Source organism: Pygocentrus nattereri, chromosome 28 (genome assembly GCF_015220715.1).
Source record: "Pygocentrus nattereri isolate fPygNat1 chromosome 28, fPygNat1.pri, whole genome shotgun sequence".
Classification (NCBI taxonomy): domain Eukaryota; kingdom Metazoa; phylum Chordata; class Actinopteri; order Characiformes; family Serrasalmidae; genus Pygocentrus; species Pygocentrus nattereri.
Window position 1 is genome coordinate 25,635,012 of NC_051238.1, and position 26,184 is coordinate 25,661,195.

Genomic DNA, 26,184 nt, shown 5'->3' on the forward strand with positions numbered 1-26,184 from the left:
ATAATTGTAGAAATACATGCCTGACCCTTCATGTGATACATGTGCATATATGGCTGTATGGGTAACGATGCAAAGACAAAATACACCTGTTTTTATACATTTTGGGGGAACAACAGCAGACAAGGCTAGTGAATTAAGAGCCGTCTGGGAGCAGAAAGCGCCGGTACTGGTCGCTGATGAGCCGCTCGCTGTGAGTCAGTGAAAGTCCTGCTTCTGCTCTGCGCACTGAACACGCCTCCTCCCAGCGTATGACGCCATGAGGCTGTTCCGGCGACTCGCCCCTGCCCCCTCCGCTGTGTAGGCTGTTTCGCCTGCTCCGCTCGCGTACCCCCCCTCCGATCTTCTATTTCGACTATCGGCCAGCGAGCAGCCAAGATGGAAATTGTAAACCAGGTAGGACATCTGGACACAAAGAAATGAATGGCTCTCATCTCGATGCTGTGTGAATGTATGATGTGACTTGGTGCTGAAGGATGGCGAGGCAGCGGTTACAGGCGATGGAGATGCGCTTGTGGCTTAAATTATGGAAAAATATGTAAAATAAATGGGAAAAAAAGGAAATGCCCTGCTGTTGCTCTGTTGCTCTGTCCACTGATACATGTCTACATTTCTATCGGTTATTGGCGATATCGGTCACTGACAGGCCCTGGGTGTTCAGAAAGCATCTCAGGCGTTAGGACTGTGCTGTCTGGTCCACAGTTGCATGTGAAGGTTATAACAGTTCTGTCTCTGGATGGGTGGTGTTGTCGCTGAATGCCAGGGAAAAACATCACAAATTGGTACCTAGGTCCTGCAAGGATGTGAGGGAAACGGTCTCCAGGGGCTGATCTGTGACAACAGAGTGATGCTTGACGGCAGACGATAAAAGCAGAGCGTCAAAAGCCGTCGTAAGAGGGCCTGTATTATATGCAGTTACTGTAGAGATTGCTCTGTAAAATGGCAGCTGACTTTTGCCTCAGCTGCTGTGACTCAGTCCTTGCTTCCATTCGAAGACACCAAGGATGCACACTTGGCCTGTCAGTGATGGACCGTACACAGGGATGCGCGAATGCAGTTTGCCTGGTCGTGAAAAACGGACCGACCAGAAATCAATTCAATATTAAAACCGCGATTTTTTATTTAATTGTTTCTTATTTTTTATTGATCCTGATACATCATGAGGGAGTGAAGGGGGCGCGCTCTTTTAACGCAGTCTTCCCCAGAGCAATGACTTACGTACTCACGTTGCAGGGCATATTATTGTGTTATTATCGCATTATTATATATTTTATTATGATTTTTCGGACGTGTTAAGAGCGGTCCGGGAGGGAAAGCGCACCAGTCCTTATAGGAAAGCCTGCTCACTCTGCGGCCATCTTCGCGACACAGCTTATTTCTAGCCATACGAGACCAGACTCCTATGCTTTTGAACGGGGAGAGACCTGGATATTCGAAGCTGAAGGTCGGATTGCGGTTTTAAAATTATATTTGAAGTCACTGGTAAAGTCTGAGAAAGGCGTCGTGAGTAGTTTATGTCGTTTTCCTCAATTACGCGCAAAAAACATCTTTTTTCGGGCTGTGCTGGCCACTGCGCTTGCGCAGATCCCCTGAATGCGGGTGGGCCTTTCCCTGCTCGCGGCGTAAGCAGCAAGCTGATTGGCTCGATTTCTTGTCAGGGCGGGACTTTCTCTGTAAACAGACGTCATGCTGAGCGTTGCGAGTGTTCCCGTTCATTTTCGGCCAGTGGCCGATCTCCGCGTGTAGAGCATCTCTGCTTCCACTGATCTGCCCTCTCACGTCACAATCGCCCTCTGAATGTTTAATTGGCCGATCACACGGCTCCGCCCACACACACCGCTGTTCATGTGTAGCGTTGAGTTCTGAGGCTCCATGTGAGCTGCAGGCTGGGCCGCTGACGCCGTGAAGCGAGTTGACCCGTTAACCCTTAACAAACATTTTCTCACTGACCAGTCTAACGTCCAGATTTGGCGCCCATGATTAACGATTTCTTAAGCTTGGCGTGGTCTTCTTCTTCTTCTTCTTCTTCTTCTTCGGATCATCTGCCTCTACTTTCACACCAACCATCTCCATGTCCACCTTCACTACATCCATAAACCTTCTCTGAGGTCCACCTCTTCTCCTTCTACCCGGCAGCTCCATCTCCAACATTCTTTGACCAATATATCCACTATTCCTCCTCAACACATGTCCACACCATCTCAACCTGGCCTCTCTGGCTTTATCTCCAAACTGCTCCACCTTCACTGTCCCTCTGATCTGCTCATTTAAGCTTGGCATGGGTGATATGCCAAAAAATATATGCGCAATATGTATCGCGATATTTCGAGACAGTGTGGAAAATCCCATTCTTAAAAAAAGTTACTCGAAGTGTGAAGAGAAGTGGTTCTTCAAGGGTTCTTTCGTAAATGCAGTGGTTCTTGAATGATTCTTTGCATGATGAAATGGTTCTTCCGGTGAATGTGTTGCGTATGGTTCTAAATATTGAAAATAGTTCTATATAGCACCAAAAAGGGGTTTTCTGTTGTCACAATGTCAAGAACCCTTTTTTGGTGCTATACAGAACCATTTCCAAAAAGATTCTATATAGAACCATATACAACATTTTCGCTTAATCTGATAAACCATTTCACCATGCAACAGAACTACTGTAGCATGCAGATGGTTCTATATAGAACTCATGGTTCTAAATAGAACCATTACTTTCTTTTTCTACGTGTGTGTGTGAATACAATGATTTTCCCCATTACTGAAAAATCGCATATATTTCAGATGTAAAGTGTGCAGATATTGTGCAGGAGGGCCTTCAAAACTCCTGCAGTGTTTTTTTTACTTCTGTTCACCAGTAATTTCATGTTTTTTCACCTGTGAAAGTTTTTCTCCAGTTTGTCATGTGATAACATAAGATGCAAATTGTTTCGTTCATATGTGAAATTCATGTGACTATTTGGAGAGAGATTTTAATGTCTCACATCTTGCACTACACTGAATCCAATTAAATTGTGCTGTTTATGTGTCATGATCCATAATATGACCAGAAAACCAGAAAAGAAAAATATTTACTTTTTTTATGTCGTAATACCCGGTAATACCAATACTGATATCTCAGTACAGATACATCTAGTCTACCTGTGCACATAAAAAGTGGAATTCTTTGTGAATTTTACAGTGAAAACCAGTAAATTCAGACATCACACGCTATAATTAAAGAGTTTGTGTTATTATTCGTGCATTATTATTACCGTTTTATATCCACGTGCATCAGTGAGTGAAGTGGTGGAAGGAAAAGTAGTTCCTATCCTGCATTTGCTGTCTTTTTTTTCCATTTTCATTTTTGGCATTTGGCTGACGCTCTTATCCAGAGTGACTTACAATTTGATAATTTTACACAGGGAGGCCAAGGTGGTGTTAGGAGTCTTGCCCAAGGACTCTTATTGGTATAGTGTAAGGTGTTTGACCAGGTGGGGATTGAACTCCAGTCCACAGTGTAGAAGGCAGAGGTGTTAACCACTACACTAACCAACCACCAGCATTCAGCAATTTTCAGCATTCAGTTCACATCCAGGATTGAAAAAAAGAAAAGAAAAAAGAATGAGAATCGGAAGTATCGATACTCCCGTCTTCAGTATCAGTCCACCCTCCACAGGCATTAACCAATAACCCATTCAGACACATACTAGGGTTACTGCGCCTGCATTTCAGGCCGTGGTTTGATTATCGTTTACGTCATCAAAAATTCACAATCACAGTCAGATATTCAACATGATAAATAACGCTGTCCTGTTATAATGAGAACCCAGACAGACCTACTTCACCTGCTGTATTACAGAGCACACGAAAATACAGAGATACTTTGCTTCTTATCTCAGACAACGTGAAAGGGGAGCGACTCTATTCTGAAAATAGTTCGTGTATCATAAAGATACAAGGACAAACTACTTTCACCTGTATTCACTGATCAGTGGAGACAAAACTGAGGCAATATGAAGTGTCTATTTTAGGTGAGTAACTGCAGACATTCCACTTCCGCAAGCCCAAAAGCAGTAGATGTGCAGAAAGTGCCAGACGTACAAGGCCATCTTGCTTCTCTGGCTGATTTCATGTAAGATATTTATTGATAGTGCTGATGATTAGCAGTAAAAAAAAGTGCTGCTTGTGTCTGGACAGCGATCTGCTTGTGATTAAAAATACTGGTTCAGACAAAATACAAGCTAAGACAATACACTAGGAATCAATCAATCAATCAATCAATCAATCAATCAATCAATCAATCAATCCAGCATTTCCATTGTCTAAAATGGCAAGGAGCATGCACCCTTTTTAAAACATGGAAAGCTTGTCCTACTTCATTCACATAAAAGCATTAATCAAATATCCAATATATCCTGTAATATATACAATATCCCACCATCATGTGTACAGAGAGAATAGTGAACTCAGTCATTTTCCCTCTTTAGAAATAACTCCACTGTGAGGGGGCTGCATGGACAGGACTACATGGATCCTACGATCTGGAAGGAGAGGAATGTTGGGGAGGAAAGGATGTAGAATAACATAATAATAATGATAATAATAATAATAATAATAATAATAATAATAATAATAAAAGTAATAATATGAACAATACATTGATTGTGTAGTTAAGGCAGTAATAATTTGGGGTGCTGAAACCCAATGTGGGGAAGGCTTAAGCTACAGGAAACTAGAAAAATAAATACATAATATTGGCAGAATAAACAGTTTGGAAGGCTGATCTTTCCATCCATTAAAATATTTCGGGGCTCACTGGGGATTTCTCTGCCCTCGGGCCTCACCTGTTGAGTCATTGCTGTAATACAGTTAATAGTAGTAGTTGCTAACGCGATCCTCCTGAAGAAAACAAAATAAGGGTAGACAGAAAAGCGCTGAGAAAGAAATCAAACTGAGTGAAAACTGTTGGACGTATTGGAAAGCAGCAATCTTTGGGGTCCAATCACTGTGAGCCAGGAGGGGTCGCTTTAGCAGATTGTTGCACCTTTTTAATGATTATGTAAAAAAAAAAACACCTTGTTTGAATTGAATTCACATGCCACACATTTCCATTCAGGCAAATAGTGAAGAGTCAGTATACAATGACTTGGTTACCTTAACAAACCTAAACATAATTTGTTAATGGGACAAAACAAACATTTCAGTCACTGAAACGCACTTTCTTAAATACAACACAATTCATGTTTTTAATGTCAACACATTTTCAGTTTGTGAGTCCAGTAACCCTGTTCGTTTATAGCATACGGATGAGGATGTCTAAGGAAGTCTGAAATATCAATGTTGGCAAATTCTGGGCTTGCAGTTTGATCTTAGAGTAGTACGCACGTATAAGAATGTATGAAAAGTAGCACAGCTCCTGGCAAAACTTCTGTTTGCAGAGCTTTTCATTCACGAGTAATGAATAATTCACCCTCATTGCTTCTCTCAAACATACAAATATAGTATTATTTTGAAGGACTTTGAAGGCTGTAGCACTCTCTACAAGCTGATGTGGGTCAGATTTAGTGTGTCTCTATGAAAAGTCATTGCAGTGATTGGCTGATGCGAGGCATCCACACTGCGAGATAAAGAAAAACTTGCTACTTGCTTACTACAGCCAGCATAGCTTATGGGTATTTGCATCAGAAGACATCACAGATTAAAATAAGGCAAAACACTGATATGATTTAGACAGATGTTCAGCCGTTGCTATTATTAACAGCTTGATTTCTTAATGTTGTCTGTTAGCATTATCAGTCAACCTGCATAATCTCATGAAACACACAGCCCTCAGCTACAAAAACGAAAAATGGCCTGTTTTGCACTCTGCAAAAATAACAGCACCACCCCCAAATACAAAAACCTTTAATTTACCCAAAGAGTTATCAGATCTGGCAGGATGGACACTGTGATAGCCTATGAAGATCCTTATTTGGCTATCAGAATGAGAATCAGTCCTCAAGCAGATTAAAATAATCAATAATAATAATAATAATAATAATCACAAAATAATCTATGTTAGGCAAATAAATTGGAGATCATATCTAATGACTATTATACTTGCCTCATCTATGGTCATTTGTGGTCATGCTTACTTTTCATTCCAGGTATTAAATAAGAACTGGATACTTGAAATGCTGTTTGCTTTCTGTTCACAGTTAGTGGCTAATGGACAGTTCAGAGTGCTCAAAGTGCCCCTGGGCTTCATCAAAGTCCTGGAGTGGGTAAGTGTTCTTTTATTTGTGCCACTGGTACAACTCAAATAACCCAATCTCATTCCTTAATTCTGCTATTTTATGTTAGTGTCATCCACTTGAGTGTCATGAAACGAGCTAGTAGACGCAGGCCTAGATTATATTAGCTATCAGTTACAGTAATTAAACCTGAGAACATTATGCAGAAACTAAAAGGAGCATGTTTACTTTAGAAGCTTTAGATAATGCTAATGCCCCTCCTTATATTTTAGATCACTCATCCACTTATACATTATCGTTTCTGACTCATAGTTTGCTTATGCAAGCATAGTGTGATGACTAAATAAGACATACCTCTAATGCAGCCTGTCGTCTGGAGAACCAATAGCACTGCTTTCATCTTATGGCAGTGCAGGATGAAGCCCACAAAAGTATGTTGACATGTCAAGGTCTTGTGCTGAGGGGAGGAGCAGCATCTCTGGGGTAATAGTGGCATCTGGTGGTTCTTCAGTGTTAGTTCATCTTCTGCCTGGATGGTCTTTTTGATGTGAAAGTATTGTGTAGGCAGGAGGAATGAAAGAATACTATGTAAGTTAAGAGATAATTTACTAGAAATGTTTAGTATAAAATCACTTCATTGCTTTTAATATTTTATAACAACTTTAATATTTTGTGATATGATGCAGTGATTTAGGTGTCATTTACAATCTGCATTCATTATATAATCTATTTTATTTGTATGCATACCACATATGCCCACCACATATACACATGCATGCATGTCTAGGAGATGTTTTGTTCTGATAGTGACAAGATATGTATATCATCACCATTGGAGCACACATATATATATATATATAATATTATTGCTGTTCAAAATCTCCATTTTTGTTGTTTTCTACTTTTTTTGCATAATTTGCTATTTGAAAATTTGCATTGTGCTAAAATTTCAGTTTTCACATCTGACAATAACATTTCTAGTTTCCTTTTCTGCACTTCACCTTTGATTTGTATTCATGTCCAATTTCACCTGCACTGGTTTGGTCTTGGATAGTTGATGGTTTCATTTGGCAGCTGGTTTTGGATTCAGCTGGTCTGGTTTGGTGTGGTCTGTTGTGTGTTTGGTTTGGTTTGGTACAGTTGCATTTGCTTTCACCTGGTTTGGTTCATTGCTTTTGAAGTGGTTTGGCATGGTTATCTGCTTTTGATCTCCTGTGGTGGCGCGTGAGGCCGTATCTGACCGGAGGCCAGCTCCACGGTGTGACAGATGGCTGAGGATCTCTGTGGAATTTAATAGCTCCATTCTCCATTCAATCCCTCAACCGCAGCCAGGCCCGAGCCGCATGTAATCTCCATGAGTGACTCAATCTCACAGATTTACTCCAGGCCAGGAAAAATCATGTTCATGTCTGTCACATGATGATATTCTCCAGTGTAGAGACAGGCTTTTCTCAACTTAGTGTTCTGCATGTACTTTTGTGGTCGAACAGAATCATTGAGGATGTCAGGGATCTATCATATCTAATAAATCTAGTCAGACACATATGTATATGAAGCATGCAATACAATAGCAGTGCTTTATAGAGATATAAATTAAATCATCAACATTAATCAACAGTGTCACTTAGTAATTTGTTGGTCTAATCTTTTAACACATATGTGTGTCATGGTCAGTGACTGGTCTTTATGAAGTCATTGCCCAGTTATTGGTCACCTTGCTGGTTTAAGAAATTTTATTGATGCTAAAACCTTTAAATGCCATGCCACTCTGACCCAACATTCCCCAAGTAACCCCAGCATTCTAGTGAGGCACTGTTCCAAAATAATAACTGTCAAGCCAAACGAATCAGTATTAATGAAGGAGAACGTTCTAGAACCGTGTGAATGAGGGAAAGCATTCTGGAACAGTGCAAATGGGAAGATATTGTAGAACAGTGTGAATAGGGGGAGAACATTCTAAGACATTGTATATGGAGGAGAACTTTCTAGGACACTGTGGGTGAGAGAACATTTTAGGGCAGTCTCGACGGGAAGAATGTTCTAGAACAGTGCGAATGAGTGAGAACATTTTACAACTGAATGGAGAAAAAAATCTGAAACACTGAGTTGAGCACAACATGCTTGACGTGTGACAGAAGGGAGAACATTCTAGACCAGTGTGAATGGAGAGAGAACATTCTAGACCAGTGTGAATGGAGAGAGAACATTCTAGACCAGTGTGAATGGAGAGAGAACATTCTAGACCAGTGTGAATGGAGAGAGAACATTCTAGACCAGTGTGAATGGAGAGAGAACATTCTAGACCAGTGTGAATGGAGAGAGAACATTCTAGACCAGTGTGAATCAGACAGAACACGTTAGAGTAGTGCAAGTGGTGGGAGAACATTGTAGGACGGTGTGGGTGAGGGAGAACATTTTAGGGCAGCCTTGATGGTGAGAAGATTCTAAGACTGTGCGTATGGGGCAGAGTATTCTAGATCAGTGTAGATGGTGGGAGAACATTGTAAGACGGTGTGGATGAGGAGAATGTCATAGGGCAGTGTGAGTGGAGCAGAATGTTGTAGAATAGTGTAAATGGTGGGAGAACACTGTAAGACGTAAATGGGGCAGACCTTCTCGGCTAGAGCAAATGGTGGGAGAACGCTGTAAGATGTGGATGGGGAGAACAATGTAGGACAGTGTGGATGAGGGAGAACATTTTAAGGCAGCTGTGATGGTGAGAACATTCTAAAACAGTGTGAATGGGGCCGAATATTCTAGAATAGTGTGAAGGATGAGAGAAAAATTGTAGGATGGTGTGGATGAGGAGAACATTGTAGAACAGTGTGAATTTGGCAGAATATTCCAGAACAGTGTGAATGGTGGGAGAGCATTGTAGGACAGTGTGGCTCGGGAGAACATTCTAGAACAGCATAAACAGGCGAGAACATTCTCGAGTTGCCGAATAAACACAAAGAGAATGCTGAGTTTGTGCCTTAACAGTGTCAGTGGCTTCACAACACTGCACCTCATGTCTTCGTACCAGCTTTCACAGATATCATGAACTGCTTTCTCTGCCTGCTTTCAGGTGTTCGCCATCTTTGCATTTTCCACCTGTGGGAGCTACTCAGGCATGTTTCGCATGAGTGTGGAGTGCAGAAACAGATCAGACAGTAACCTGAAAATAGACGTGGACTTTGAATACCCCTTCAGGTAGATGGAATATTCTGAGCCACAGCCCAATAAAGCATAATGATAACATGTAAATGTAGCATTTGACTGCATGACATTGTTTCTCTGAATAGTGTAAATAAAGCAAATTTAGCTACAGTACCGTGCAACCTGACTACCACCCTTCGTTCATTCACTTTCCAGTCGAAAGGGCCATTAGGAACAAGCTATTCTTTTTTCAGAAGACATTTCTGAGGAGATTAGATGCGTTACTTGCAAAAGGAAGGGGAAAATCAAAGGAAGCCGTCACTAACAATACTTAAAGCTTTCGTCTCTGAGAGATGAGAGAAAGCGCCACTGTTGCTTCAGATCTGGAAGAAAAATCCTAACTGTTCTTTCCATCCTTCCACTATGATGAGAAGGTAACTCCACAGAGCTGAAAGCATGTGTAGCTGTCAAGACACTATTATTGAGAAAAGGAAACAAACGAAGAAAGAAGCAAATTTGCAAATCAAACAAAGAAGCTGCTTGTGTTCCAAGAACAACTGACTAGCCGCTCCAGAGCCCTGACCTCAACATCATTTAATGCATTTGAGATTACTTGGATTGCAAGAAGTAGAAGATGCAACCAACTTCTAAGACTGAGCTTTGGAAAAGAAGGAAGGGTGGCCTCTGACTTTTGCACAGTACTGTAGCTTTTCCGCTTGAACCTAAACGAGCAAATATGGCGAAGTTGCTAACTCCTCTACTTCTCTCCAGGCTCCACCAAGTCTATTTTGATGCTCCTTCCTGCAAGCGGAGCCAAACTGAACGTTATTTCCTCGTGGGCGACTACTCCTCCTCCGCTGAGTTTTTTGTCACCATCGGTGTCTTTGCCTTCCTGTACTCCATGGCAGCTCTTAGCATCTACGTCTTTGCCTTCGAGAAATACCGCGAGAATAACAAGGGCCCGTTGATCGTGAGATACTTCTGTTCTATATTTTGCCAGATTATGAAGTATTGTCTCATTGTAGGGCAATTAAACTGCTCATTCTGTAAACATAAACATTTTTCTCTTAGTATTAAACTGTCTAAACTGATTCAAAGAGATAGCAAAAATCTAAATATTGTGTATGATTAGGTACTGGAGTTTTGTAACGTCTTGTTCTTCATTTCAGGACTTTGGTGTGACGTGTGTGTTCACCTTCATGTGGCTGGTGAGCTCAGCAGCTTGGGCAAAAGGATTGTCAGATGTGAAAACGGCCACGGATCCGGAGAAGGTGCTGGAGCTCATTCCGGCCTGTGAGGAAGAGGGCAATCGTTGCCGCGAAGTTCACGACCCTGTCATGTCCGGCCTTAACACCTCCGTGGTGAGTTGAGTCTACTAGCTCAGCCTTTCAGTCTAGAGTCTGGAACATGACAAACACTGCATTATTGTACAAATAGACCCAATTCAGCTCATTAATTAGCTCTTTGGCTTAGTTGATGTTTAGAGCAGGGAATTCACTAAACTGTACTCTGGCCATGCTGGCACAGAGGATTCATGATTTACAGCTATACAATCTTGTCAAATCAGAATACGCTGTAGTTTTCATTCCATCGACTTTCAGCACAAATTTCAAGCAATCAAATGTGTTAAAAAAATTAGTTTCTACCAAATTGACTTTTAGCAATTAAAATAATAATTTCCTGCAAAAAAATATTGTCACATGAGTTTTGGTTTATTTAAAAAAAATTTCATGTATAGCATCTTCATAACACACTGATAAGGAGATTTTTCCTCATTTTATTTCTGAAGTTCGTCACTATTTGTCCATCTTCACTGTTAAGTGAGAGATCTGGCAGAACATATCTCTCTTTTAAAAACACTCTCATCTTCTGCTCAGTCCAGCTGTACTCCTCCACCATGCTGGTTGTGTTTACTGTAAGAGGCATGAAGGGAAATTCAGTCACACAGCACTAAATGTGTGCATTATCTATCTAGAAAAAACGTTAAAAGTGTATGTAGGTTTTCGCAACATTTCAAGTTTTCTGTTAAATTTGCCGCAGAGCGCCACAGGAAGCCATTCTTACCTGTAGCCATTAAAAGCTACAACTCCTCCCTCAAAGTACAATAGAGGTGGAATAATTTAAACTGCTTTATCCAGTATGTTCCATATTTATTATCACCGCCACTGCCACTTTACTGTATTCATAAGAATTTAAACGTGTACATATTGTAAATTTCTCTTTTTTTGTTTTAAATGATTAAAGTGTTTATTCTTTTACATAAATGGTTGCAACTTTAATAACTGCATTTTCCCTCTGGAATCAATAAAGTGTTCTGATTCTGAAAGTTGAACAGAAAAAAGGTCAACATTAGTAAAATATTACAGTCAAATCGTGTTTCCATAACGTACAGGGGCAAACTTTCTGAAACATTAAAACATTTCTTCACAAAAAAGGAGCTGAAAGTGTAAAAATTACCAGAAGACTTTATTCCATCAACTTTACCATCAACCACACCATCAAATGTCATTGTGATCACAACGGTAAGAGCAGCATATCTCCATGTGATGAAATTAAACAGTGTTGACTTCACGCAAAGTTCTTATAGTAAAGTCTGTTCACTCTTCTTTGCGATGCCACTGGGCAGTTATTCCAGCCAAAAAAGACCAGACTCCCCTCTTTGAACAGGGAGAGACCACAGTACTCAAAACTGAAGGTCAAAGTACTGTGCCAAAAACATCTCTGAAATCGCTCAGCTACCTTCATCGTCTAGATGAAGAGATGAAAGGATCTAGACATTAATAGTTAGACTGCATAAGTCAGTCATCAATCAATGTCAGTTGATAATAGTGAACCATTCTCAACACAAAGGCAAAGCTACAGAATTCAGCCTTCATCTAACTGTCTACCTGTGACAAAATGGTGAGAGCAGCAGAGCAGGCTTTGGTTTAAAGTTTTTCCTGTTTATTTTCAGCATCCAAAGATTCTCCTTGACTGGCTCAGCTCATCAGCGTATTTCCTCTCATAACATCCGACAGTTGGCTGAAATAAAACCACGGAGCACTCCATGGCTATATTTCATCTGTCAAGATGCTGTATCAATGATGAGTGTGTGAACGGTGGCTCAGCGAGTGCCGCTGTCATCATTGCATTGACTGGTGGCATGTCAACAATATGACGGTGGTGACAAATATGACATCAATCGAATAGCAATCGAATACTATCTATAGCAATCGAATACTATCTATAGCAATATATAGAGCTCTATGCCACACCGTTACAGGCTTTGACCCCTTAAATGGTCAGGGTCCCCCAACAGGCCCTTTTTTACACAGTACTATAACCTAAGAATTTTGCAGAGTTTGCAGAGATCCCTGAGATTTTAAGGGGTTAAGTGAAGTTTTTTTGTGTCTTTTAAATATTAGAATATTCCATTTCCGTGCATTATCCCATATAGAGCATTATTAGTGCTCTTTACCTATAACCTTGTACTTATAACTATTTATGAGACATTATACAATTTTACTCCTGGTATTAGAAGGTATGATGTATGCCATGCAGTGCTTTATAAGTGCTTTTATAAAGCATTTTGACAACAGGAACTTCCTGGGAAGGGTTACCACAATGACTTATGAATAATCAACATTTATTTATTTATTTACTCAATACATGAACCAGTTTCTTAATAACATGTCTGACAGTACAACAGCAGAAGCAACACTCAAAATTAGCTAGATATATATCTAACTAATTCAAATTGGCCAGCTAGTGAATATTAGCTGTAGTAGTTTTTTAACTTGATGACTAGAGTATCTGAATATCTACACAGCGCTGCTTGAAAGTTTGTGAACCTTTAATTGTTTTGCGTATTTCTACATAAATATGACCTAAAACCCATAACAATAGGTAAAGACATCGCAATAACACAAAAAGTATATTGTTTTCATTAAATTACTGAACTAAGTAATCTGTCTTTAAATGTCTTTGGCAAAAGTATGTGAACCTCTCCTTTCAGGAACTGGTGTAAGCCCAGTTTGAGCAGCAATTAGTTCAACGAAATGGTTCCTTTAACTGTTGAACAGCCCTGCACATTGACTTCTTGGCCTATTCCTCCTTACAGATCTGCTTCAGCTGTTATGTTACAGGGCTTTCTTGCCACACTTTAGATTATGCCTTAACATTTCTTTTAGATTAAGGTCTGGACTTTCAAAATGTAGCATTTCTTCTGTCTTAACCATTCTTGGTAGACCAGCAGGTGTTTTTAGCATTGTTGACTGAGGTTCTGTTCACAGGTGGATGCCCTAATAGTCCCATTTAAAATTTCCTGCCACATTCCAGAATTCATAGCTCTTTAAAACAACTGCCCAGGTCCAATAGCAGTAAAACACCCCCAAACCATGATACTGCCACCACCATGTTTCAAAGCAGAGATGAGGTTCTTATTCTGGAATGCATGTTCAGTTTTACCAGATATAACATCTTTCATTTAAGCCATTAAGATTCATTTTTGCCGTTTCCATCCTCATAACATTAATGCAATAGTCTTCTTAGACATCCAGGTGCTCTTTAGTAGTTTCTTCAATAATATGGGTACAATGACAATTGTTTTTTTCAATCAAATATCATGAAACTATTAAATAATGGACGTATTATCGTGAACACCTCAGTGTATCATTACACAGCGTTAAACCTGTAATTTGTGCTTTTGTACTTACAGGTCTTTGGATTCCTGAACCTGTTTGTGTGGGCAGGCAATCTGTGGTTCGTGTTTAAAGAGACCGGCATCATCGCTCCTTTCATGCGCCCTCCACCCGCCCAGGAGAAGCAGCCGGCCCCCGAATCCTATGGCCAGCAGGGCTACGGCCAGCAGGACCCCTACGCTGGTTCCCAGGGGGGCTACCAGCCCGACTACAGTCAGCAGGGTTACAACCAAGGGGGAAACTACGGGCAGGGTGGCGGCTACAACCAGCAGGGCGGCTACAACCAGCAGGGGGCGCCCACCTCCTTTTCCAACCAGATGTGAGGAAGGAGAAGAGGAAGAGGCGGATGGAGGCTGGTGAGTGCTGAAGGAGGATGTGATAATTATTAGTCTGGGGCCGTGGGTGTCTTGCACAGCTATGGTTGCTATGGTTCAGTCTGCACAGAAAGCTTAATGTTAATACTAATACAGTGGTGGGAGTAAATGCCACGTTCTTGCTTCTTGCTTCTTTTCCTTATCGAGGCAGCCTCTTACTAAATGGTGCTTTTACTAATAGCCAGTCATTCACTGATGTTTTTTAATTGCTTTCTCCTTTGATCTCATCTACTCTTCTTTCCTCTGCATTCGCTTCTTTTCCTCTCAACCTCTTTCCTTTTCTCTCTCTCTTTTCACAGAAAGAGGGTGATCGTGTGATTAATGGAGTGTGGTGCCTGAACCCTACCCATACACCCACACTCTTCCCTTTCTGTCTGTTTGTGCATATGTCTGTGGACGAAAAGTTGAGGGGAGGGAAGGGGAGGGGGCCAATAACTACAGAGAGACAGTAGGGCATAGGGAGAAAGCAAGGGAAACAAATCAGTGTGCTGTTCATTATTGTGATGTAAAAAATAATAAAAAAAAGAAAAAAAAAGTATGATCAGATGAATACGCTCCAAAATACGTAAAAGACAAAAAATATGATTATAAATTATTGCTATATAAATTTTGAATTGATGATGTTGACAATAGTAATGCTAAACTTGAGAGAATGTATTTGTCTGTGCTGTATAAATATCAATATGAACAAATATATATATAAATATTTCCTAAAGATGTGTATGGGATTATTCCACTGTAGTCTATGTTATGTTCCGAGAAGTTCACCGGTGATGAAAATCATCGCTGAACCCAAAAGGAAGTGGTTCCTTGAGAATTTTTACCTATAGTGGTTTGGTACGAGTTACATAGATATTCGCTAAAGTTGTATCAGAATTTTATACGTTCATCTGTTTCATTTTCTTTCTGTTTCTATAAGTTCTCTTTTTTTTTTCTTTTCATCGGTGGGATAGAGCATTGATCGGAATGAGTTTGAGCTTAGAGAGTGGGCCCAGTTCTGCTGTCAGCAATAGGTCTATACATGACCAAACTCGAGATGGGACCAGAGATGTTCCGCTGACCAGCAAAGCCTTTGTTAAAAGTATTTTATTGTATTTTTTCTTTCCTTTCAGGCTGAGTTTTGTTTCTTCTGTCTGTAATATGAGAAGAACGTGTCTAATACGTTAGCATGGTTTGAGTAGCTCCTAATGACTATGCTTCCTCTACTATGCCGCTCGAGTGTGTTAGTGCTGTTTCATGCAAGTGGATGACTAAAACTCAACTTCTGTTTGTGTAGTGTGGGCACCAGACAGGAAACCAATCCTGTGTGTTGAGTTGTTGGTAGATAGATGTGCCAGTTTAAATTTCATCAATATTTTACCCTCCTCCCTTTCTACCCCCCCCCCCCCTTTCTCTATCTCTCTCTCTTTCTGTCATGCATCCTTCGAAAATACGCATCGCTTTGTAACCACCAAAAAGAGTTTGAAGCACAAATTGATTTATTATAGTCTAGTTATCCTGAAATATATTTGCAAATATATGTATATATAAATATAAATGTACAATGCCATGCAAACCTAGTAATTTAATATTTTATGTTATGCAGCCAATCTATGGAAGATACAGCGCCCATGTCTGCATCTGGAGTGAGTAAAATGCTAACTAACAAAATGCAAATATGTTTTTTATGATTTGATCATCCTGTAAATGCCAGGACAGACATTTCTTTCTGCTTGACTGGTCACTCAAAATGCAGATGTCAAACATAACTGGCGTTTCATGATGACACAGGTCCTTTTGAAATCAGCTACAACTATGGATCAACCTGAACTGCCCATTCAGATTCAACTTTAAAGCAAATTTCATCTTGAGCTTTTTGTGCCTCATCTGTATTTTACCGTTGGTTACCGCGTACAGTAAGTTTGAAGCAAAAGAACAAAAACCCTCAAAACTTGCTTAGAATGATATTAATTGGCTACCCATTGGCTTTCATTATAAACATGTCTAGAGTCGGTGGGTTTTTGTTGTTTTATATTAGTTCTGAAATAACTGTCTTTGGTAAACAGGGCTGGTTGTAACCTTTTGGGGACCCTAAGCCAAATTGTGTTGGGGGCACCCCTTCTGGCTAGCTGTTAAAATGCAAAATGATTGGCGAACTAAATGCAATGACTACCACAAGTTGTCTAAAATATGTACATTTCTAACTGGCTAATTTGCCTATTTCTGATGATTAGATACTTGTTTGGGTTTCTAATATGTTACAGTTTAAATTACAGATAACATTTTCAGCATTCTCGAATCTCGGGGTCTTGCTTATCTAGCTGAGTTTGAGCTAACCCTGCAGGCAGTGACAACAGCATCTTTTTTGCTGTTGTAAATGCTTTACTTTCGACACATTTAGGAAGTATGATTTCTTTTTCTTTAATTGGCGAGTGTTTCTCATGTTTCACGCAATCGGCTGTTCATCATAAACATCACACCTTCATGTACAGGTGCGCAAGGAGTAATCAGAGCATGATCTAAACCTGGAATAACAGAGACACTTGCCACTATTATATATAACAGGAGCCACAGCTGTGTATGTTTCTGAATTATGGTCAGAAAGCCCGTCTAAAGTGAACCAGCTTTGTTAGACAGACCCCAAATACACTACTTTATCCAAAAAAACACTATGAACTAAATTATACTCTTATCTTTGAGCTTTTTCTCCTCATCTTCTCTTTTTCTTTACCACTGTTTGGCTCCAGTTGTATATGCTGGCTTTTACAACATGATTAACTAGTTGCTTTTTCGTATAACATAATGATAATTCAGTAGCCCAGAAGTTGTTAGGGGGCCCCAGGGTGGCCACTCTATTAGGTAGAGCTGCCACTGGCAGTAATTGACTATATGCTGCAGTTGAAGCAGATAGAAGTTAAGTTGAAAATGCTGGAATTTTTCTTTAACCCAGATTTACTTGTATAAGACTTACAGTCTGCCTGTTACTGTATGTTATAAGCACTGAAACACTAAGATTGTACAGATATAGTAATCCACTTGTCAGGAAGACCTATATTGCTTAAATGCTGTATTAAGCCTGGGGACGTCACAACCATAGACTCCGCACCCTCAGTATTTTTCAGTGAGTTCATTCATTTAGTAGACAGTGCTATGATGAGCTTTTCAGTAGTCATGCATGATCAGATGCTCAGGTCTAGCTTGCCCCGATTTATGACTGAATCTCGTTGAATATTTGCACACTTTTAAGTCCTCCATGGTCGTAAAAGCAAAAACAGTTTTCGCTTCTGAATAGAACTAGACTGTCGGCCTGTGAACCTCGATTAGCACGCCTCTCCTTCCCTATTTTCTCTCTCTCTCTTCCTCTTTCTCTCGCTCACTCTCTCTGCTCTGTCCCACTCCTCTCTCCCTAAATGAATATGCTGTTCAACTACTCTGTTGTTAGTGGTGTTTGGTATGTCTCGTGAAACTCTCAATGCCTTTGGGTTGTGCTGTATTTATTGTGTATAATATATTCTTAGCGTTCAATGATGTTGATGATGAAAATGGATATGACCATGCTGAAGAATCAAGAATCACCAAATTTATCCAGAAATTCTGTTGTGTTGTTCTATGGAGTCCATGAAGGAAAAATTCAATAAAGAATAACTTATCCTGTTGAAAAACACGACTGTTTGTTATCCATGCATATAATAGGATAAACGAAGCGATGGAGCCTTGCACAGTGGTGGACTGTGGAAGATGAAATGAGTGAGTTTACATGCAATAAATAATCCGATCATAGTCGGATTTCTGCAGTTATCCGATCAGTCATATGGTTTTTAAGATCGGAGTCATGTCTAGAAATCCAATTAAGAAATCTGATGAGGATTTTAGGTCAGTAACCTGATTTCTTGGTCAGGTTATATTTCAGGTTAGATTTCATTCAGATTTGTCAGTCTGCACATGTGTGATAACAGGCTGTGGTACTGGAAATAAGCAAGAAGCGTTGCTGCGAGATTGCAGCAAAACACTTGAACCTTCTGAAACCAGGTTAATGCTTGACAAAATGAAGGATTTAAATATTCTTCATCTTCTAGAAAATGCATGTTCATATTTTTTAGCTAAAGTGGCGCAATGTTTTTTTTAAAAAAGGTGGCATCAATTTTGAATTTAACATTATGTTTACATCATGTCTTTGCGAGTTTGTTGGGTCGTTGCAAAGCAGAAATCTGATTACTGCCTGACTCATGTAGACCTGGAGTTTTTCATTATGTTATTATATTAAGTGCATGTAAATCACTGACAAAATCAGATTTTTTTGCATTTATCAGATTAATAAATGCATGTAATCACACTCACTGTAGTCAAAGTATATGAATCATTGTACCAAACTCAGAGCTCAAAACACATTTCAAACTTTAAACTGGCTCGGATTATTGACTAAAATCCTTTCACTTTGAGTGACTATATACCTCAATTATGTTTATTTTATAAAATTAAATGATTGAACATTCCATATTGTCACTACCAAAGCAATCATAAAACTACATAAAATTAAAAAATGTTTCAGTGATGACAATTTTAGCAAATTTTGAGCATAACTCAAAAACATTTGCCAGTTCGTGACTTGTGACCACAGCTTGGAACAGTTGTACACACATCATATTTTTCATTAATACACAAAAAAGTTCAGTTAATTGCAGAAAATGTGTGTTTTGGTAGTGACAATTCTTAATGTTACACACTGATTTTCAGACTTTGGGACACATGACAATGGGACCTAACTGCTGACCATGTGACCATGAAGGACAGGGAGGCAGTCTCATTCTCTCCTGCTCTAAAATGCAGGGATATGGCTAAAATAAGGCTCCACCTATGCACTAAATATGGTCCACATCCACACTTGTAATGCAAGTCAGTGCAAAGAGATTTTACTTCAAGTGATTTAGGAGCATTTCTGTTGGTCCAGAAAGGACAGGTGCTGTGTTTTGTAGTCATTAGTGTCATGCCCACATCAGGAAGTACTGAATAAAACAATAAAACAATAAAAGAGGTGCTGTGTCTAATCTACTTGTATCAGCGCAACACACACTAACACACACCACCACCACGTCAGTGTCACTGCAGTGCTGAGAATGATCCACCATCCAAATAATACCTGCTCTGTGGTGGTACAGTGGGGGTCCTGAACACCGAAGAACAGGTTAAAAGAAGGCTAACACAGTATGCAGAAAAAAAGATGGACTACAATCTACAATTGTAGATCTACAAAGTGCACCTATATGGTAAGTGGACCAGTGTACCTGATAAAATGGACAATGAGTGTAGATACATGATGTACTTTGTGACTGCAGACCGCACCCAGAGCAGACAGAAATGATGAGAGGTGGGGAACTCTGAGGAACTGGCTGGAGCGGCCTCTGCAAGTTGCTATAAGATCAGTCACAGCTTTTCTCTAGGGACTGGGCGAGGGTATGGAGAAAGTATAGAGTTAACCCTCTTGTTAACCCTCGTTGTTCTTGTATTTAAGCCCTGGGTTTTCCCTTGTTAGTGGCTGGTCTTTGTATGATGTTGTGTCTTCCGGCCTCTGTTGTGTTTCTACTCTGTGTTCCTTTTATGTTATGTCTGTCCCTCAATCGCTCCGTATTGGCTCTTTGACCCTGGACTCGCTTCTCTCAGCATCTGCGTCCACCTCATCATTGCTCCCCCACATTACAGAAAGACCAGCCTACCAAGGATGCAGCGAGAGAGCGAGTCTCCGGTATGTGGTTGTTCTGTTGGGATGAAACTCCGGCTGTTTTGATGCAGCCCGTGTTAGCCAGGTCTCAACGCCACCAAGCTGGAGACAGCAAATCCCCTGGCACTGAGGGTACACGGGCATCTCGTCGTTCCCGTAGAACTTTGAAGAAAGATCCTGCCTTGCGTTATAACGAGGAGATCCCAGGTAAGCTCCTTGGGTCTACCCATCTTCATCAACGCTGCAGGGAGGAGTGACCTGTAGTGCAAGACAAGGTTAGACGGATGGAACATTCAGGAAAACCATTCTACGGCACTTGGCTCACTCTCAAGCGCCTGAGGTTCAAGTAGGCCACTCGTAATAATAATACTTATAATTACTATATATATTAATAATACTAATAATAATTTGCAATTAAAAAAGGTTTTTTATTAAATTTTTTAATTGATATTTATAATTGAGATTTTATTCATTTATTTTTGGTAGGAATGTTAAAGCAGCAAAAGCACTGAAATATGCCTTCAGGCCAGGGTAAGAAATACACTGGTCGACATCAACTAAAATGTGGTTTGTCTAGAATGGATCCTTTCACATCAAACCACTCTGAATGCTTTTGTTTACATTCAAGCAATTTAACAATGTGTCACGATTGGCCCCAGTCTGGTCCATGTGCGTGTGTTTTGATCCTAGTCCAGCCCCTTGTTTTGTTAATCTGGCCCTAATTGTCTCCACGTGCTTCCCACCTGTCCCTCGTTTACCCTGTTTATTTAAGCCCTGTGTTTGTTGGTCTTTATATTGTTCTGCTTGCTTGATTCTGGTTTGTCATGTCTGTCCCCCGATCAATCCGTGTTGGATCTATGACCCTGGATTTGCCCATAATAAACATCGCTTATCTCCTCGTATGCGTCCGCCTCCTCGTTCCCCATTACAGAATGCAGGAGATTCATCATCTGTGACGGTGGGGAGCAATAAGGAGGCAGACGCATGTGCGGAGACAAGCGAGTTTTATTTTGGGCAAATCCAGGGTCGTAGTCGGAACAGACCAAGGTCAGATGGCCATCACAGATAGAACGATAGGCAGACAAAACGAAATAAACACAGAATAGATACTACACTACAAACAGAACAAGCAAAGCACATCAAACAAGCATGCATACAAATACCAGCGAACACAAGGGGCAAACACAGGGCTTAAAAACAAATAGGGTTAACGAGGCACCGGTGGAAACAAGGGGCTGGACTGGGGATCAAAACCTAACACATGGACTAGACCAACACGAACACATGGACAGGACTGGGAGGGGCCAATCATGACAATCTGAGTGTAAGCAAACCATAATTTAACCAGTTAGGCATGCTTCAGGATTTTCCCCCCCATAGTGCCTCTTAATACATCACCTGGAAACAAAAACGTTAAACCACAATGTTTCCTGAGACTATAACTGTGCTATTAGAATCTTACATGGTTAACCCCTTAAAAGGCCTTGCAACAGACACAAAGAGAAGGTTATAGAAGGTTGTAATAAAACTTCAGGCCCATCTGCAGACCTTGGTAATGTAAGACTCTAATAGCATGATTATGGTCTCAAGAAAGAGTGGGCTTATTGCTGTAGCTGCTGAATAATAAGTCTAATAGGCCTGTGGTTTTAAGAGGTTAATTGGAATAGGCCAAAGATATAAGGCAGCTTGTTCAATGGTTCCACTGTGGCAAACTCTATTTGTTTTTTTTTTTTTAACCACACTAATTGAGGGCCAAGTTGAGATTTCAAGACCACATGCACCTTTTTGTGATGGCAGGCTGTGTTTGCGGTGAAACAGGATGTTGTAGATGGGGTGTGCATGTATGTGTGGAGACCTGGTTTTCATTAAGAAGCTGTTACACCCTTGTTTGCTGTATTTCTGGCTGAGCCTCTGTTTAACTGATTTGGATCAAGCACTTGGTCATTTCCATTTTCATTAACATGCTTATTATACATGAACTGCAGTTTGTTTTACTTTACCTTAACTGTAAGAGGAGCGTTCCTTCAAGAGTTTCTTTTCCTAACGTTTTCCCTTTTTTTTGTGGGGACCAGTGGATGCAAAACATCTTGTTGTTGAATTCCAGATGATCCAAGTATCATACAACAAACTTGAGTATAGGCATCTTCCTGACATTGGTCCTCCTTAAATAATCAACACTGCTCTCCTCTGGTTATCATGCATTTTTGCCAGGAATGCTGTTACCATCCCAAAGCTTTTATGACTTCATGCTGCCATTGGTTGTGTACCGTTATAAGACATAGAACGTTTTTCAGTGTTAATGCAGCATAACTGAATAAAAACACTCATCTAACACATGTTCTAGTCTTTATATAGTTATAGTAATGTAAACTTACTCCATTAGGTGAAAAACATTATTCCCAGTGTCTCCTTGTTTACAACCAAATTAATGACAAGTCAAAAGTTGGAACTTCCAAGAAGGACATGAAGGCAGCATTAGTGACTTGGCCTGTGTCCATATTGTTTATTATGCTTCTATTTTGTCACTTTATGATGGTCATTTCTATGCCAGGTGTAGGCTACCTGTGGACCCCAAGAGCTCAAATAATTCTAAACAGTCCCAATGATTTGTTTAGGTTTGTTTTTCTTTTGCTTTGATTTAAAGGCACATTAAACTCATTGATTCCTCATGCAGTCAGTTCTTATTAACTTTTAGTATGTAAATTGTAAACTGAAAGGAATACAAATGAATTGAAACTTGAACTAGGAGCTCAGCGGATGAGTTAACGATGGAAAAGTGGTCATAGTAGAACCACTAAATAAACCCACATGACAATGTGCATTACATAGAACAAATTTTCATTGTTTCATTATATATACATTATATAGAACTATTTTCTGAATGTGTTTAAAAGTAGAAAATAAACCACCATTTATGGACATTCTGCCACATCTAAGGAAGCAGCTGAGTAAGCGCCAAAGACATGGGTGTCAAACTCCACCAGTAAAAGGACCATGTTAGAGTCTCATCAAATCTGTGGGCCAGAGAAAAGTTTTCATTTTTAATGAATGTTGTGCTATAACCTGAACTGGCATTGTTTTATTCTAAATATGCAAAAAGTTGTAATAGACCTTGAAATATCACCTGGACATTTGAAATATTCAAAATTGAAATGTCCTCAGGAGCTCAGTCTTGTAAACCTACCTACTTGCTTGAACTAGACACCTGCCATCCTTTCTTTGCTGCAAGTTCATTAAGACTTCGACTCAGTTTCTGAGCCGCTGAGCTGATGTTAAATGTTTATACGGGTTAAACTGCAGCTGAAATGCATTTTGGTGATATGACCAGTGGTCAGAGTTGAGGTGCATCTGCTGTCCCATAGATTGTTGTTGAGGTAGAAAAGTCAGAGGACATTATGTTGCAGTGCATGCTGGGGACTGTAGTGCAGCACATTGTGAAACAGGCTAATATTAAACACTTTTGCAGGCCAGATAGGATTGTGTGACGGGTCTGCATCTCCCACTGGATAACTTTACAGGAGATGGAAAAACATCCTTAACTTTTAATGAACATTAGTCACAAGATGTTGTTCTAAGGCATTTTAAACCATTTTTATTTCTCCATTGATCATGAAATTGACACAATGTAAAGGCCAACTGAGCTGAAATGAAAAACGACAAAAATAGAGATACATGTGTAGCAAAAAAGAAGATCTAACAAAATAAAGATGGACAAACTGTTTCTAAACTATCATCTCTCAGATCTTTGGTCTACTGGTAGTACTTGTGTATGGCTACGATGCTTACATCATGGATATCATGAAGAGTAAAGATCAGCATCATAATGTTCTGGGTAAGTTTTTCTTTTAGGCCTGCAAAATCTAGCACATCTCACCAAATCATGAACAGACATGAAACTAGTGGTGGGTGCTGCTGATACTAGTGTTAAAAGGTTGCTAACTTTTAGTCTTGATTTAGATAATACCTTAGTTAACTGCAGTGTGCATTCCTCCATGTGCAAAACCAAATTAGTGAAAGAAAACAAGTCAAAAATTGAAGCAAGATCAGGTCACCTTCCCACATGTAGAACTGTAAGTGATAAAAGTTGACGATATTAAGTTATTTAGTTACTCAGTTTTATCAGCCAGCCAAATAGTTTGTTACAGTACAACAGTTACCAAAATACATGAAACTGCAGCCGTCTTTCCTTTTTTATTTCATAGGTCAAAATATTGGATATTTTGATGTATTGAAAGCCAAACTGGAAATGTCCCATTTTCAAATCAGTAATCTTGTCACCTTAAGCTCAATAACGTGTTGCTGTACTGTTCTGCAGGCAGGCATCACCTTTTTATGCAAGATTGCATAAATCCAATGAGCATGAGAGTTTGGGCTTAATGTGTCAACTTTTCGTAGTGTCAAATATTTTTATTGCACAGCAACAATGTGAAATTGTACATTAGCTCACTTTAAATTTGTGCTATTTTAAATAAAACCAGCAAAAAAGATGCACTGGAGATCTTAACTAGAGATTTTACAGACTAGATTTAATTTAATGATTGTGTGTGTGATCACATCCTGATAACGTCCTGTTGCGTTGATTTATCTCAGTTATGAAAGTAACTTAAGTATCTTTCTTGTGTTAGGTATCATCTGTATGCAGCTCTGTTCATATTAATCCACTATATTAGGTAGAGTGGACATTTGATACCCCACAAACTACACTGTGAAATATTGAATGATGTGAGGTAAAATAAATGTTCTTATTGCTTTGAAAGTCAGTTCAGTTGCAGAAGTGCACTTGAGAGGATGTCCTTAAAAGTACACCACATAGAGCAAATTAAGTTAGATTAAGTGATACTTTTTTGATTCCACAACCGGGGAAATTCCACCTCTGCATTTAACCCATCCGTGAAGTGAAACACCACATACACACCAGTGAACATGCACACTAGGGGGCAGTGAGCACACTTGCCCGGAGAGGTGGGCAGCCCTATCCACGGCACCCGGGGAGCAGTTGGGGGTTAGGTGTCTTGCTCAAGGACACCTCAGTCATGGACTGTCAGCTGCGGGGATTGAACCGGCAACCTTCCGGTCACAGGGCCAGATCCCTAACCTCCAGCCCACAACTGCCCCCCAAATATTGAGTGCATACAGGATGGTTTTGTTCACATCTATTTTGCTTTTTCCTTTCTCCCAGTAGTTGTGTCTGTCTGACGTTCCATGCAAGAATGGAAACAAAGTAATAAAGTGGAACAGAAGATGCTGCAGAGGCTTGATTGAAGGGGGGTGGGATAGCATAATAGCATCAAACCCTCGTCTCAGAAAACTCCACAACAAAGGAACTTAAATGCAATTACAGTGTCATGTATGTTTTAAAGCCTGGATTTTCTGTGTTCTGCACTAAAGTTTTATAATTTGTTTTTAAGACCAAAAAATGTGAATAAAAGCCGTTTGAGGTTGTTAAATTCTTTTTCCTTATTGTCACTTAAGCGTCATTTTAATGATTGTGTAGTACTGTGCAAAATAAGAGACCACCCTTTCATTTGTCTCATTTCCAGTTAAAAAGCAGCAGTATTTAATTTTTTTTTGTTGAAACTAAAAGCAGCAGTTCTGATTTTAATGCTTAGCATGTTCAATGTGGTGTGTGTGCACTACTGTGAGTCGCCCTGTAAAGCCTGAAATAATCATGTTTTTTAAAACTCTGAGGTACCGGGACTGATTTGTTGTTTTTCAAACCATATCATGAGACTTCAACATTAATGCCTTATGCACAGGCTCAAAAAGAAGGTCTGGCTCTATGTTCAGAGAATTCATTCACATCCATGATCTGTCTGACAAGCTTTGACTGAGTTCTCTACAGACACTTTTTCAGTGCACTCACAAAAGTCATGTTCATTGACATTTGTGAGGGTCTGAAGCACAACCTATGTTGCAAAATGCACATTACAGAGAAACCTGTGGATTTTTTTCAAATCTGAAGCAAGAGTGGAGCTTGACTTGGTGGTCTACTAGGTACTGAATATTTGAGACCCATTATCCATCCATCCATCCATTTTCTGAGCCACTTCTCCATCAGGGTTGCGGGGGGATGCTAGAGCCTATCCCAGCAGTCTTCG

At 39.9% G+C, this 26,184-nt stretch overlaps 1 protein-coding gene across 1 annotated transcript; it reads left to right on the forward strand.

The window, feature by feature from the left end:
• Positions 1–255: 255 nt before the first annotated feature.
• sypa (synaptophysin a) lies at positions 256–18,034 on the forward strand. Its single transcript, XM_017714744.2, has 7 exons — positions 256–393; positions 6,165–6,230; positions 9,268–9,392; positions 10,110–10,308; positions 10,508–10,699; positions 14,035–14,373; positions 14,691–18,034. The coding sequence occupies exons 1-6, from the start codon at positions 376–378 to the stop codon at positions 14,338–14,340; spliced, it is 906 nt and encodes a 301-aa protein (XP_017570233.1). The 5' UTR covers positions 256–375; the 3' UTR covers positions 14,341–14,373; positions 14,691–18,034.
• The last annotated feature ends 8,150 nt before the right edge of the window (positions 18,035–26,184 follow it).